The 15,900-nt window shown below is 38.9% G+C and overlaps 2 protein-coding genes across 2 annotated transcripts; both read right to left on the bottom strand.

The window, feature by feature from the left end:
* Positions 1–498: 498 nt before the first annotated feature.
* LOC141817644 (uncharacterized) lies at positions 499–7,477 on the bottom strand (the record flags this gene model as incomplete). Its single annotated transcript, XM_074705287.1, is given in 6 exon segments — positions 499–685; positions 797–1,433; positions 3,886–4,221; positions 4,420–4,834; positions 7,001–7,426; positions 7,428–7,477. Coding segments are annotated over 6 exon segments (2,051 nt in total), but the record flags the coding sequence as incomplete, so codon positions are not given.
* A 544-nt stretch (positions 7,478–8,021) lies between these two features.
* Positions 8,022–9,654, bottom strand: LOC141817645 (uncharacterized protein At1g66480-like). Its single transcript, XM_074705288.1, has 2 exons — positions 8,867–9,654; positions 8,022–8,430 (listed from the first exon to the last, which is right to left on the bottom strand). The coding sequence occupies exons 1-2, from the start codon at positions 9,482–9,484 to the stop codon at positions 8,386–8,388; spliced, it is 663 nt and encodes a 220-aa protein (XP_074561389.1). The 5' UTR covers positions 9,485–9,654; the 3' UTR covers positions 8,022–8,385.
* Between the last annotated feature and the right edge of the window lie 6,246 nt (positions 9,655–15,900).

The following is a 15,900-nucleotide window of genomic DNA, read 5'->3' as shown; positions in this document are numbered from 1 at the left end:
TAAAATTCTTATGAAAAGTATAAGAAATCTTGAATTAAGCACGCAATAGGAAATGGAATGCTGATGGCAATATTATTAACAAGTAAAACATTAATGATAAAAGGAAAAGTGTTTCTAGAGCATTAGGTTGTCATGTGTATCTTCCATAGATAAAAAAATTAAGCAAGCAACAATTCTACAGTTAAGTGAATTGAGGTCAGAATAGGTGTAAAGGAAAGAGGCAGAAAACAAAGCAAGTTATTGTAACAAAAATTGATTTAATTAATTTGAGTATCACTAGTGATACAACGTTGCATAAAACTCAATGGAGGTATAAGATCTATGGATGATGACAATGATCACCTTACAAATAATGAGAAAAATGTCATCCATTAAGGAAGTAGGAAGAAAATCATTGCTTGAAAAGAAAATAATACCAAAAAAATATCAAGGAACCTCATGAACATCATGGTCTTGGTTCTAGTTAGAATGAAAGATAATAATTCAAGGACTACTAACCATTGAGAAATCTTGCCTCCATAGAAATCAATGAATTGACACACTAAGGACAGATGTGCTTCCTTTGAGGACAAAGAGAATACGTAATCACAGACATCTTCAAAGAGGATAACTCTTGAAAGTTGTTCACCATCATCCTTGCCTGAATTATCATTAGAATGAGGGGAAGCCACCATTCCAGTTTCATCTACCCATAGAAACCTGAACAAGTTAAATTAAAGTGCAAAGAAGACATATTTTGCAACACTCAAAGTTCATCAATCGATGACAATAGAAACCAAAAATCAACAGAACCAACCAGGATTTTCACGAACAGGCATCCACTGCTCATCATCCCTTATCAACTCCTCCTTTGACCATCTATTCCAAGTTTCTGAATCTTTGACCTCATTATTTGGCTCAGCATCTATGTCAATCCCAAGTTTTTTTAGCAATGTTTCAACATCATCTCCTGGAGGAATCTCTTCAGAGTCAAGGTTCTCTTCAAAGTCAAGGTTCATTTCAGCTGCTGTATCATCTACATCTGGATCTGCTGGTATTTCCGGTTCTCTGCTTGTGGTATTATGTTTTGATGAAAGTTCAAACCAACCAGTCCAGCCTCCAACTTCATTCTGAACGGCAGTATCCACCCCTGTAATGTTCTGCCTAGTCTGCTCATCTTTTTCAAGCCAGGATGACCAACCCAATGCACCATCTTCTCCAACTCTGGCAGCATTGCTTTTCCAAAAGTGTTCAAAGAGCCTTTGCTTACTATTTGAACTGAGAGCTAAGGATGGGCAAAACAAGCTGTATTCAATTTCAGCTTGAAATAAACCAGTCGCTAATTCCTGGTAACCTACTTGCCACTCAAACCTACAGTAGCTTAGAAAAATATCAACCAGACCAAGTTCTAGTTGAACCAAAGAAGAATCAGCTGGCTGCAAACTTGCAGATCCCTGCAACAAATAGAACATACTAAGGGAAGTCATAAATGACTACAAACACAAAGTATGCAAAAGTGATTACATATAACTTTCTAATAACAATGATGAATAAGCAAATTAACATCCTGAGTTAAATTTTAGCATCAACGTAAAAAATAAAAAATAAAAAAATGGAAAGAAATGAGGAGTTTGACTGAAAAAATGGAAAAGGATGAGGTGGAAGAGGAGCTTTTAGCATCCCAAGAGTCTACTTTGTTGTCTTGCTTGGTTAATCAGGTTATACACATGAAATACAAAATTCAGCATATTTTCCTAGTTTCATGTCATAAATAATAAAATTGCAACAATAATGGATACAAATCCAGATATGTATGGATACTCTGTCTCGTCCATATAACTGCATGAGCACCATAATCTTAAGAGCGAAGCACATTCCTAAATTTATCAGTTTAATCTGTTATCTTACAACATATCCTATAGAGGGTATGCTGGACCCAATCTAGTCCTAGCCTCCTAGGCTTTTATAATTTGGTTTATAAAATTATTGATACAGAGTACAGACTACATGATAGTTTTAGCATAAACTCAAAATTTGGAACAAATCTCATCCCTCTTCAATCTAATTTAGTTGTGTTTATCAGGGTGTCATCATTTGTGAAAATTTTCATTCCTTGAAATGTGGCAATGTTTCAGGTGGGTTGATGGGAATATGCTTACAAGTCCAAGTCTAATGCATAATCTAGATGGTTGCCTGATTCTCAAAAATTTGTAATAGTTAAATATTGTTATTTTTGTTGTATCTTGGGCAATTTACTAGAATATGCCCCTTCTAATTGGTTTTTACCAAATCACACCCCACTAATTGGGTTTCACCGAATCATGCCCCTAGACAATTAACCCATTAGGATGTGAGAGCCCCAAAATGATCATTCAAAGTGCAAATGGACTCAAACAAGTCAATTTTGAGCGAAAATGCCACAAGATAAAATCAGCTTGAACAAATTGTGGACCATTCTAGGCCAAGACCCATACAAGCTGATTCTTAAATCAGCTTGTATTGGCATTCGTCTATATTTAAACACCATTAGGATTTGAAAGATTCCAAAATAAAATTTTCAGTGAAATCATGTTGCAAGGAGAATTGGAAATCTACATGTAGGCCATTATGTGTCAGTAAGACTCATGCAAATCAACTTGCATGGGCATTGATCTATTACATTTATGCACCTTTAAATGTGAGGGACTCCCAAGTAAACATTTTGGGCACCAAAAAACTCAAACAAACTGACTTTAGGTGAAACCATACCATGGTTAAACAAGCCCCTCGACAATTGGTTCAGTAGGAAGTGAGAGCCCCAAAATGAACATTCTAAGTGCAACTGAACTCAAACAAGTCGATTTTGAGTAAACCACCACAAGATGAAATCAGCTTGAACAAATTGTGGGCATTCTATGCTAAGACCCATACAAGCTGATTCTGAAATCGGCTTGCATTGACATTTCATCTAAATGAGATCATGCTGATCTTACAATAAAGTTTCAGGTGTAAAAGAACTCAAAAAAGCTGATCTTTAGTGAGATCATGCTGCAAGCAGAATCGGAAATCAATATGTAGGTCATTATGTGCAAGTTAGACACATGCAAATCAGCTTGCATGGGTGTTCACCTATTATATTTATGCACCTTTATATTTTTCACACCCTTAAAATGTGAGGGACTCCAAAGTGATCATTTTAGGTACTAAAGAACTCAAACAATCCTACTTTAAATGAGAATCATACCACACTGCAAGTGGATTTGGCAAGCAACTTGAAAGAAAAGTATGTTTTAGAATGGTCTCTGATGTTGCAAGGTAAAATAGGAAGAAAAAAGTTAAGGTCGTGATTTATAAAAACCAATTAATGGGCATGAGCCTATAGAAACTTATTGAAAGAGGCATGCTATGGTAAATCGTGCTATATCTTTCTTCAACTATGTTTTAGACTTTTTGTTTACAATAGTCAACTTGCAAACAATAAGTTACTCTTTAAACTTTCTGTTTATAATAATTAACTTCCGAACAATAAGTTAATAAAGAGATTCTCGATTTGAATTAGTATGTTATGAAAGAATACAAAACAGTATTTCTTCTATAATAAATAGATTGATATTTGGGTAGCCTATGTGAGTAGAGGAATGGAGAGATCCTATTGGTTTTAACATTAAAGTAACTTATGCAGTGCAGCAGGCATGGCTGAGCCATAAAAGCACAACATATTTAAGGTTGAATTTTGCTAACAGTTGTCACCATGAGACAGAAACAAACAATGTTGCATGTAAATCAGAAAGAAAATATTTTTCATATGCATAAAATCCACAATCTGGTCATTAGAATAGAACACATATATAGCAACATAAAAAGCAATAGGTAGATGTAAATATTGTTTAAAAAAAAAAGGAAAAAATGAAAGAGAACACATAGAACCTGCCTACGTTGTTTGTCAAGAGCTGCAGATAAAGCTTGGATTGCATGAGCATAAGATTTCCTTATTTTAGAAACCTTAAATTGAGAAAAGTCTCCTTGACAGAGAAGTAGAAATTCTTTCCACAATTTACAACTGTCAGAATGCTGGATGAGTATTTTCTCCCATTTTTCCATGGCGGTATCAATGGTATCCCTATTTAGATAAGTCTTCAAAAGACAAAGTAATAGCTCCTCACTATTTGGATTAAACTCCACTGCTTTCTCCAGTATGCTAACTTTCTTTTCGAGCATCTGCAATCGAGCTGCCTTTTTGGTTAGAGTGCTTGCAACCTTATCCTGCAGTGGTTGTGAGATAATTTACTTTTCTGCCAAATCAAAATGTAAAAAACAATACTTAAATTTAAAGCAGAGCAATAGGAATTGAAAAATATAGGATACTTAAATTCATGCATCCTAGATGGATTACTACCTGTTCGATATCATGAGTTAGAATCTCAATGCCAAAGAATTCTGGAAGAGAAGGCAGCTAAATACCTGAAACTCAGCAAAGGATAGCCAAACTTTTTCATCATTAGGATGATCCCTGGAGATTCTGTTGAACTCTCTTGTTTTTCGAATCATTTCATCTTCCCAAGACTCCTCAAGCTCATTATTTACAGAAGGACCTTGTTCAGTAGAAGAATGAGACTCTGGCAAAGGAAGAAAATCTTCAGGCATCACCGAAGATATCTTATTGACAAACTTAATATTCCTAAAATCCTTGTGCCTTTCAATCATAGTAAATTTGGCTGAATAATAGCGTCCATGCGATTTTTGCTTGCTGTCTAGAACATCATTATCTCCCTCATTATCCATACCCAGAGCTGAAGTTCTCAAGTGATATGATGCCCAAAAGTTAGTCCCAGTGGATTCACCATAATTCTGAGTCTTATATCGAGCAATGTCCATTCTGCAATTTTTATTATACAGAAATGAAATGAAAGAAAAAGCCCATATAGTTGAATTGTTTCCTTATACATAAACCGAACCAGACAAATATAACAGCAAAAAGACGCATGGTTAGAATAAGAAAAATGCACGTTGAGAACTAGAAGATGGCCAACTGAAATAAGACACATTTAAATTGTTTTTGCTACCCCTTAATGGAATAATACTAATAGTAACACAACAGCCAAGTGCTTCTTCTTAACATAATTATATTTTAGAAAAATATTCTGCAAAAAGAGAGATTTGCCAAAAAAATTTTAAATATATTCCTCATTGCCAGTTGATTTGAACATCAATGAACAAGATGGCAGAATAAGCTAAAGGAAATAGCAATTAAAGGACCAAGTTAGGAGATGATAAATATTTGCTATTGAATCATTAGAATAGTCAAGAGGAGAGAATTGTTAAGTTTTGGCTTCTGGCCCATCCCACTAAAATGTCACTGTGATGAACTTAAAATACTATATAGGGCCAATCAAATTTACATTGAATGTGACAATAAGTGGTTCCAGTAAGTTAGCAGTTGATCAGAGGCAAAGGATAAGAGGTTAGGAAAGAGATAAACAAATTGAATTAGTGAAAAAAAAGGTATAGAGAGAATGGAGGATAGAGCAATGGTCAGATTGTACTCTCCCTCAAACAATCATGTAGTGCTCTATTTCCTTTTTTTCAATTACACTTTCAATACAAGCAGGTTTGGACCCTATTGTTTCAGTGAGACTCTTCAACTACTCATTTTATGATTTGACGATTTAGTAGTACAGAGAAAGGACTAACATATCAAACAGGGTTGACTATATTCTTATGACTTCTTCGATAAAAATAACTACTTCAAAATGTACATGCCCATGGTTAAATTAGAAGCAACATGAGGTAAGACAAGCTTAAATCATTCATCCATAAGTTTGACATAATCATGTCTCCCAAGATTTAGTACTATTTATCACGTAATTCCATCAAGGCTATCAAGAATTACTAAACAACATAAAACAATAAGAAATAAAGAATGAATGTTGATTACAACGCCTGATAAAGGCATTAGTTTGTTGGAGAATTAAGGATGGTTGTAAATAGACTTATTTATCACTGGAAACTGAGAATCTTAAGATACAAGAGAATGAATTGTGCCACAAGTGTGAGTTTCATGAACTTGACATGTCATAGACTATCTAGACTCACAGTGTAACTCAGAGACCACAGATCTCCTATTGCCATTATAGTATTGTACTTTACATAGACTCTCAAATATACCAATAGAAAATCACCCCCAGTGTTTTTCTTGCACTGCCTTCATCAAGTCATAGTTAACTCAGAGGAAGATAGGAAAGAGTTTGTAGTTTATATAATGACAGCTTTATGAGCAGCTAAATATGATTAGGAAAATCCAAGTAGATTGGATCCAGATCTAAATTTAATAAAATAAATTTGCAAAAAAAAAAACTATTTATTTGCTGGAAGTGTCTGGCCATAGGACTAAATTGAAACAAGGATGAATACTTAAATCATATATAATTCATTGAAGATTTCCTGGGAGGACCTTGTCTGCTATAAAAGTAAAATTAACATGATTGTCGAGAAGAATTTAAGTTAGCAATTTGATGCAAAACTTGAGCATCTGATAAAACTTTGTAGCATTACTCTCTCCTTTTAGAATAGCAATAGATGGGTCCAATGCCTGCTAGCCTATGGACAAATGCATATATCACACAATACGAGCCGTACAAAGCTGATTTCCAGCAGCATGAGCAAGAGAAGTATCTCCTCTGTATGATCAGATCTCTGTATCGGTCACCTGTTGGAATGGTATGCTTTATCCATGTCAAGCAATACCTACTGAAATGTTAGTCTAGGGAGAAGTTAGCATATAAAATGAATAACAGAACCACATTCAAATCTTCTAGAACTGATTCCACCATCAAATCAAAACGTGGCCATTTCAGATTTTAAAACATAATGATGCCATATCCGTATCTAACTAAAGGGCATTGCAGTTAACATTTTGGCATTAGGAGCATCCATTTGCCAATGAAGTTAGCGTCAGAATGGCAGTTGAGAAACACCATCGGGCAAAGGATGGATTTAAGCAGAAGTAAAAAAAAAAACGAAGCTTTGTAGAGAAGTAGTGGACCTGTAAAGGGATCCAAAAGCCAAATTGTCCTTGTCACCTTCAGCATCGAAATAGTAATCCTTTACGGGCTTCGTGACCGATCCAGACCACGCTCGAACCGCTGACTTCCTCGGAGCACCATCATCTAACCTCTCTCTTTCCCTCTTCCTCTTCTTCCTCCTCGCCTTACGTTTCAAGCGCCGCTCGTCCGAGGAAGAAGCCGACGGCGAGGACGGCACGAGGTCGTAGGATGTCGGAGGAGGCCGCGCCGCTGCGGGGACCTCGTCGTCCGAGTCCGGGTAGGGCGACTCCTCGCGAAGGGCATCCCTGGCGCCGCTTTCGACGAGGGAGGAGACGTCGAAGGTGAAGCTAGAGTTGGCGAGCCACTGGGAACCACCGGAGAAGGGCGGATCGGAAGGAGAAGGGTTTGATGTGAGGGGGAAGAGTGAGGTTTGGGGGAGTGCGCGGATTTTCGCCTCCCGCTCCGTCCGCCTCCATTGTGTTCGATCGATGTTCTGTGCCAGAGAAAGGGGGACGCGAAGACAATGATACAGTGTAATCCGGCCGCAGATCGGGAAAATATTCATGGTGACCCTCGACTGTTTCATTTTTTTAGTTTTGCCCCCAAAAATATCAGCGGCCACGTAATTCCTTTTTAAACAAATATTAATATACTTACTTTTTAATTAATAGTTAAATTGTAGTTTAAAAAAATCTGACGAAATAAATTCAAATTTATGAAGTAAGAAAGTATTTTAGTTTATTTTAGACGTGTATAATATTTAAAAATACAAGAATAAAATAAAAAAAATTTAAAGTATGGAGGATTGTTATATGGGTGGATTAAATCTCTAATAAATATCCGATCCTTTAGATGAAAATACTCTGATGATGATAAATATGAGATTAAAATAAAAATTAATATAATAAATGAGAATGAAAATATATGATATATAGAAATCGACTCATTAATATCCAGCTGGAGTTCACAGTGCATTCACATTCCTGTTCAATATATTTTTCCCCAAACAAATATTAATAATAAATAAAATGAATATTTTTTCCCCATAACATATAATTTTGATCAATTAATTAACATTAATTGATTTTCGGTAACAAGAAGCATCAAATCAACCAAACAATCCAGTTGAGTGTAGTAAAGCACCATCTAACTACGACAAGCACAGGCAACAACAAATTTTACAGCACATTATATTAATTAATTCCTCGTGGGGGGAATCGGAAGCTCCCCAGCAGCTTCTCATCTTCCATCTTCTCCCGTACGTAATTAATTTCTTCATTTAATTCATTTTTTTCTCCAAATAATTGTACAGATTAAATACCCTAATTACCTAATCATTACCCACTAATCGCAGCTTAACGATTTGCCGAAACACCACCGTGCATCATGCGATTATCTCGTCCGGCAACGCCACGAACCTCGTCCTCTTCTGCAAAACACAAATTAATTAAAGACAAATAATAATTAATAATAATAAAAAGGGAATTGCGTTGAAACGGCGTCAAGAACTAGGATTAAATGCACAGCGTGGGGATCGTTGACTATTTTAAGAGACTCGTTGACATTTTCCACGCGTCCACATTCATGTAAGAACTTGTTGTTATTGCATCTAACACGGAGTATTACTATTAAAGCTGCCTCCTTTGACTTTCACACGCAGCTTTAATCACGGGCAAACTTTACTTTTTCCACACTTCATTCATTTAATTTGTGGAATTCACGAGGAAGCTTCTAAATTCTATATTTTTTTAATCTAAATTGTATCGTAGTTTGATCATTCGAATCGAATTGTGTGTGTTTTTTTTTTTCTGAAAATATTGAAAAAAAAGGCATGAAATTATCAGCATTTTGAGGTTTCTAATTACCTCCGTGCGTGGAGTGCGAGGGGTGCGGGGATTCCGGAGCGTCGGAGTCGCCGGCTCCGGCGACGACATGACCGACGAGGAGGGCGTCGGGGCCGCGCTTTCTTTGGCGGCGCACAGCTGCATGATCCTCCTAGCGGCGTCGGCGGCGTCCTTGCTCTCCAGCATCAGCTTCTCCACCTCCGCCTTCGGCAGCCTCATCTTCAGCCGGAGCCCGCCGTCCTTGGTCTCCTCCGCCGCGGCGATAGGCGACTGCCCGCCGGATCCGGCGGGGAGCGAGAGGTCCGACAAGGAGCGGCGGGTGAGGCGGAGGCTCTCCAGCCTCTCCTTGGCGCTGACCTGGAGCGCGCCCGACCAGGCGCGGCGCGGCGTGCGGTGGCTCGGCACGCGGGGGAGCTCCACCAGGAAGTAGAGCTTCCCGGGGAGCAGCGGCGCCTCCGGGTCGAGCGGCGGCGCGCGGACGCCCAGGCGCTTTACCTCGTCGGAGTCGAGGAGGGTGTAGCCCGGGTGGTCCCTGAGCAAGGAGACGGCGTGCGCCGGTGGCTTTATCCTTATGGTGGTGCCGTCCACCTTCATCACCTTGGCGATCTTCTTCTTCTTCCCTCCCAAACTGTTCCCCATCCGATCGATCGATCTCCTTCTCCTTCTTCTGAAGAATTCTAATCGCAATTCAAGAAGTTTATTTGTTGTTGCTGTGCGTTGTGGCGTTGTGTGAAGGAGGGAAGAAGGGAGGGGAAGGCTTATAAGGATGGCGATTGGTGAGGTGGGAGGTCAAAGATGGAGAGCAAATTGATTTTTCAATTGATAATTTAATTTTAATGGACATTGGGAGATGTGATCGGAAGGTGGACCTTTTTTATTTATTTGAATATTGTATTTGTATTTTTTATAAAAATTATTTGGAGCTTTCCATTTTGATCCTTGAGTTTCTTGTTTACTTAAATATTTATGAGTAATTAACTTAATATTATTTGTATTCATTTTGATACGCACAATGTTCCGGTCGGATGTCATAGACAGTCAAATCATCAATTAATAATATACCACCTCACGCACTATTGCTCCCGTCGGCAAAGGGACTTGGAGAAAAGCTGAGCGATCGGATTAGCAGGGTGCTGGGGATTCCCGACAGACCACTTCGATGCTCAAATCAGTAGAGGGAGGAAGAAGTAGTACATGAGGTTGCTGAAAATCGAAAGAGAGAGAGAGTATTCGTACATGCAAAAGAGATTATATACTTACCAGAAAGAATCTCGACGTTGGCATGGGGGCAGATTCCTGTTGTAATAAGAGGACAAGTTCTGCCAATTATTGTTAAGTGGTCTTACATATAGCATATAGTAACCTCATAACTGCCCTATGGCTCGACAGTGCTGAATATTCTTACATTTTGGTCATAGGCACAGACACGAGATGATATAAGGGATCAGGTCTGATAACCTCGTAACCGCACTGATCTTTTGGCAGGCCTCGTACACTTGAGAGCTTTTGACATCTTCTGGGATAGGAATGGTCGAGAAGGAGAGAGACCAAGTCGATGTCGAACTGGCCGAGGCAAGGACTGAGTGATCGAGATGGTTGAGGTCGGAAGAGCCGAGATGAGAACCGAGTAACTGAAATGGTCAAGGTCGAAAGGGTCGAGACGAAGATCGAGTGACTGAAATGGTTAAGGTCGGGAGGGTCAAGATGAGGATCGAGTAACCGAGATGGTCGAAGCTGGGAGGACTGAGATGAGGATTGAGTGACCAAGATGGTCGAAGTCGAGAGAGTTGAGACGAAGACCGAGCGACCGAGATGGTCGAGGTCGGAAGGGCCGAGACGAAGATCAGGTAATCGAGATGATCGAGATCAGAATAACCGAGCCAATCCACCTAAGGTTGACTATTGACCCTATAACTTACCATATCAGCCTGCTTCTTGACTTATTTCTTGACCTTCTTTGTCACGTAAGACTTATCAAGATCCACCACATCACACAAGATAAACTAACTAAACAAGTATAAATAAAGCTTACTAATCAATTATTAAACGATATTTTTTTAAAAAAAAATTAACATAAACAGAAAACCATAGAAAAGATAAAGAAACGGCTAGGGTTTTATTAAAGATGTAATTATCGAATCAATAATACATAGCATAGGGAAATATATATACTGAAAAATAACATGACAAATGACAAAACTACCCCTATCTATCTAATATTATCTAACATTCCCCCTCAAACTCATGATGCATTAATAGGAAGCATCGAGAGTTTGTTAGTTAGAAAACGAAAGCGTTTAACTGAATGTGATTTTGTGAACAAATCTGCAATCTGCATAGAGGAGGAAACAAAGGGCAAAGTAATGGTGCCATGTTGAAGATGATGGCGTGTGAGATGACAATCAATCTCAATGTGCTTTGTGCGCTCATGGAAAACTGAGTTATGGGCAATTTGAATGGCACTCTTGTTATCACAGTACATAGGAGTGGGTCCAGAGAGAGAAACACCCATATCAGAAAGTAGCCAACGTAACCAAACTATCTCTGCAGTGGAAGAAGCCATGGCACGATACTCAGCTTCTGTAGAGGAACGGGAGACAATGTCTTGCTTCTTGCTCTTCCAAGAGATAAGAGAGTCTCCTAGGAAAATGCAAAACCCTGTGGTAGACTTACGATCAGTAGGGTCACCAGCCCAATCAGCATCAGAGTAAGCATGCAGCTCCAAGGAAGAGGATGAGGGAAAGAGAAGACCCTGAAATTGAGTGCCTCGAAGATATCGAAGAATGCGAAGAACAGCTGCCCAATGCACTGTAGTAGGAGAGACAACAAATTGACTGACAATATGTACAGCATAAGCAATATCAGGTCTAGTAATGGTGAGATACACCAAGTTGCCAACCAACGTACGATATAGAGTGGGATCAGATAAAGGAACACCATCGGAGGAGACATATTTTGCATTAACCTCAAGAGGGGTGTCAACTGCTCGAGTATCAGAGAGACGAGCTTGCTCAAGAATGTTGGCAATATACTTAGATTGAGAAAGAAGATAACCTCTAGGAGAATAAGCAACTTCAATCCCCAAGAAATAGCGGAGAGGACCTAAATCCTTCATCTCAAACTGTTGTGCTAACCGTAATTTTAACTCTGCAATCCCATCAACATCATCTCCTGTGATAATCATGTCATCAACATATAAAGAGAGTATGATACGACCATGAGAAGTAACCTTTAGAAATAAAGCAGAGTCGTGATTACTAGAATGGAAGCCAAGAGATGTAATCACATTGGAAAATTTCTCAAACCAAGCCCGTGGAGCTTGTTTGAGACCATAAAGAGACCTCTTTAACTTACACACCTCCCCTGGATTATGAGAAACACCTGATGGAGGTACCATGTAAACCTCCTCATGAAGATCACCATTTAAGAACGCATTTTTGACATCCATCTGAAAAATATCCCACTGACGAACAGATGCAACTGCAATAAGAGTACGAATGGTAGTCATCTTGGCAACTGGAGCAAATGTTTCTTCATAATCCATACCATATTGTTGTGAGAATCCTTTAGCAACAAGACGAGCTTTATAACGCTCAACTGACCCATCAGACTTGGTTTTAATTTTGTATACCCACCGAGATCCAATAGCATGTTTTCCTGGTGGAAGAGGTACCAGGTCCCAAGTATTTGTTTTGTGCAAGGCAGAAAGCTCCTCAGTCATGGCCTGCTGCCAAAGAGGATCAAGAATAGCCTCTTTATAGGAAGATGGCTCAGACAAATTATGTATGGAAGTGAGAAAAGAAACAAAGGAAGTAGAGTAAGTGGAGTAAACAAAATCTGGCAATTGAGTGGACTTACGAACACGTGCAGGGTAACGAGGAGGGGGAGGATCAACAACCACAGGAGGTTCTTGGGAGGCCGTAGGAGCTTCAATGTCAACCCTGCAATTCTCAACATCGGAGTTATTGGAATTGTCATCATCCATGGAAAAAGGATCAATACAAAGAAGATCAGACCTTGTAGGACGATGAGAATCAGAAGAGAGTGAGTAAAATGGTATGTGTTCAAGAAAAACAACATGACGAGAAACATAAAGTTTTTGACTTGAAGGATCATAACAACGATAACCTTTCTGACCATCCCCATAACCAAGAAAAACACATATTGCAGAACGAGGAGACAATTTACTACGTTCTACTTGTGGACGGAGAACAAAGCAAGTAGAACCAAATACCTTCAAGAAGGAATAATCAGGAACACAACCATACAACTTTTGAAAGGGACAAAGACCTGAGATAACAGAGGATGGAATTCTGTTAATGGCATGGACAGCAGTAAGAACAGCTTCACCCCAGAACTCACGTGGAACTGAAGCAGACAATAGAAGGGAACGAGCAGTTTCAACAATATGACGATGCTTTCTTTCAGCAATTCCATTTTGTTGAGGAGTGTCAGTACAAGAAGTCTGATGAAGAGTACCATCAGAAGCAAGTAACAGAGAAAATTTATTAGAAGTGTATTCCCCACCCAAATCACATCGAAAGCATTTAATAACTGCATTATGTTGAGTTTTAACTAAAGCACGAAACATCTGATAAATATCAAAAAATTCAGATCGATGTTTCATAAGATAAACCCAACAATAACGAGTATGATCATCAATAAAAGATACATAATATCGAGAACCGCCTTTAGTAGGAACGGGTGATGGACCCCACACATCAGAATGAACCAAATCAAAAGGGGCACTAGAACTCGAAACACTTTTACTAAAAGGTAAAGCAGAAAATTTAGCAAGTTTGCAACCACAACAATGAGAAATATCACTGGCTTGCAACTTTCCCAAAACTCCACTAGAAGCTAAATATCTTAATCTAGAAGAAGAAACATGTCCAAGACGAGAATGCCACAAATAAAAACGAGATGATGCTAAGTTTGAAGGAAAGGATGACAAATCAACAGTGGAAGCAACAACATCTGGAACTTTCAGCTCATCCAACATGTAAAGTCCCCCCAATCTACGGCCTGTCCCAATCAGCCTCCCGGATTGTGGATCCTGCACAGAACAAGTAGTTGAAGAGAACAAAACTGAGTAACCAGAATCACATAACTGACCAACAGAGGCAAGATTCAAAGTGAGCTTAGGAATATAGTAAACATCTGAAAACGATAAATTTGATGTGGAGACAGATCCAGTGCCTACTAATGGCATTGGAGTGCCATCAGCAGTCATGACAGATATAGAAGTGGCAGGATTAGAGACACAAAACACTTTGAATCATATGACATATGATGAGATGCTCCAGAATCAAGAATCCATATGGGAGAAGATATACCTGACGAGCTAGAGGAATGCAAACCTTTAAGGGAGGAAGCAGACATGGCATGTGACTGAGTAGCAAGAAATTTTTGGAACTGTTCTGCAAGATCAACTACTTGGGAGGTAGTCTCAGGAGTAGATGGGTGTCCAGTACCAGGAGCAGCAACAATATTTGATGATGGAGCTTTAAAATTCTTTTGGTTGAACTGGTTAAAATGTTTCTGTGACTTCAATAATTTTGGACATTGTGCTTTCCAATGACCTTTCTCCTTGCAATAACTGCATTCATCATGACCAACCTTTCCTTGAGACTTATTTTTGTTAAAAGGAGCAGCAAACACTGATTGATGAGCAGGGAGAATTCCTTTATCAGAACCAGAGGTGGACTTAAGTCGAATCTCTTCTGCCAATAACTCATTGACCACATCATCAACACTTGGAAGAGGATGACGATGTAAGATCGTCCCACGAAGTCCTTCAAAATCATCTCGTAGGGCCATTAAAAACTGAACCAAACGTTGTTGCTCTCTATAGTCAGTAAACGTTTGGAGCGCCTGCAAATCTACAGGTTCATTAAGAGCTAGTTGATCCCACAAATTAGACATGGCTGAATAGAATTCCTGAATGCTCATGTGATTTTGTTTAAGAGCCCGAATATCATTCTCCAACTGATACTGCTTTGCAAAATTAGATTGAACATACAACTTTTTTAAATGATCCCACACATCCTTAGCCTTCTCATATTTTGCAAGTTGCATCCCTATTGATTGTGAAACAGAATTGTTGATCCAAGTAATGATCTTTGAGTTGTTTACTTCCCAATTTTCCAACTCTTTTACATCTTGGGGCTTAACAGAAGTTCCATCAATATAGCCCCACATTCTTTTGCCTTTTAAAAAATTTTTCATAACGTAACTCCAATAAGAATAATTTTGTCCATTCAGTTGTGCACTAATTGATTGAAGCGAATCATCCTTTTCGCCAGCCATATTTGACAAGCAATAACAATAACAGAATATGACAACCAGACGATGCTAAATAGAGGGATTTAGAATCAAACCTTTAAATGCTTACCGGCAACTTCAAAAGTTCGAGAGCAGCTGCTCGACTTTTGAAAAGGGAACCAATCTTCTCACAAAAAGAGGCAAAAGGTTTGCACAACAAAATTAAAAGTTTGCCTTGGCTTCCAAATAGAGGCTTACCTTTTGCTTCAAAAGGTAACTTCAGCGACGAGTGGTTGATGAGGGATGAACCTTCTAATGTGGCTTTGTGCGTCCTTCGAGGAGAAAAGTACCAATGTCTTGTCTTGGCTTCCAAATAGAGGCTTACTAGAGCGGAGCAGCGTGAGTTCCCTCACAAAGCAGGATTCGGCGGCAGCGGAAAGGCAGGTAGAAAATTCAACTGCAGAATCTGGCCGATACTCGTGCGGCGGCTTCCCCAAAGCAACAGATTTGTGGAAGGAGGCAACGGAGAAACGGGAAGAAGCAGGGGATCAATTACGTGCAGCGGACTAGCAAATAGCAAATCGAGAAGAACCAGAGAGAAATCATCCAAATCCAACCTGTTGCTCTGATACCATGTTAACATAGAGAGAAAACCATAGAGAAGAAAGATAAAGAAACGGCTAGGGTTTTATTAGCATCGTAATTGATTATAATACATAGCATAGGGAAATATATATACTGAAAAATAACATAACAAATGACAAAACTACCCCTATCTATCTAATATTATC

This window comes from Curcuma longa, unplaced genomic scaffold (genome assembly GCF_044706935.1).
Source record: "Curcuma longa cultivar G26 ecotype Majalengka, Jawa Barat unplaced genomic scaffold, ITB_CL_G26_1.1 contig_21385, whole genome shotgun sequence".
NCBI classification, from domain to species: Eukaryota; Viridiplantae; Streptophyta; class Magnoliopsida; order Zingiberales; family Zingiberaceae; genus Curcuma; species Curcuma longa.
This window is presented reverse-complemented; position numbering and strand designations above follow the sequence as displayed.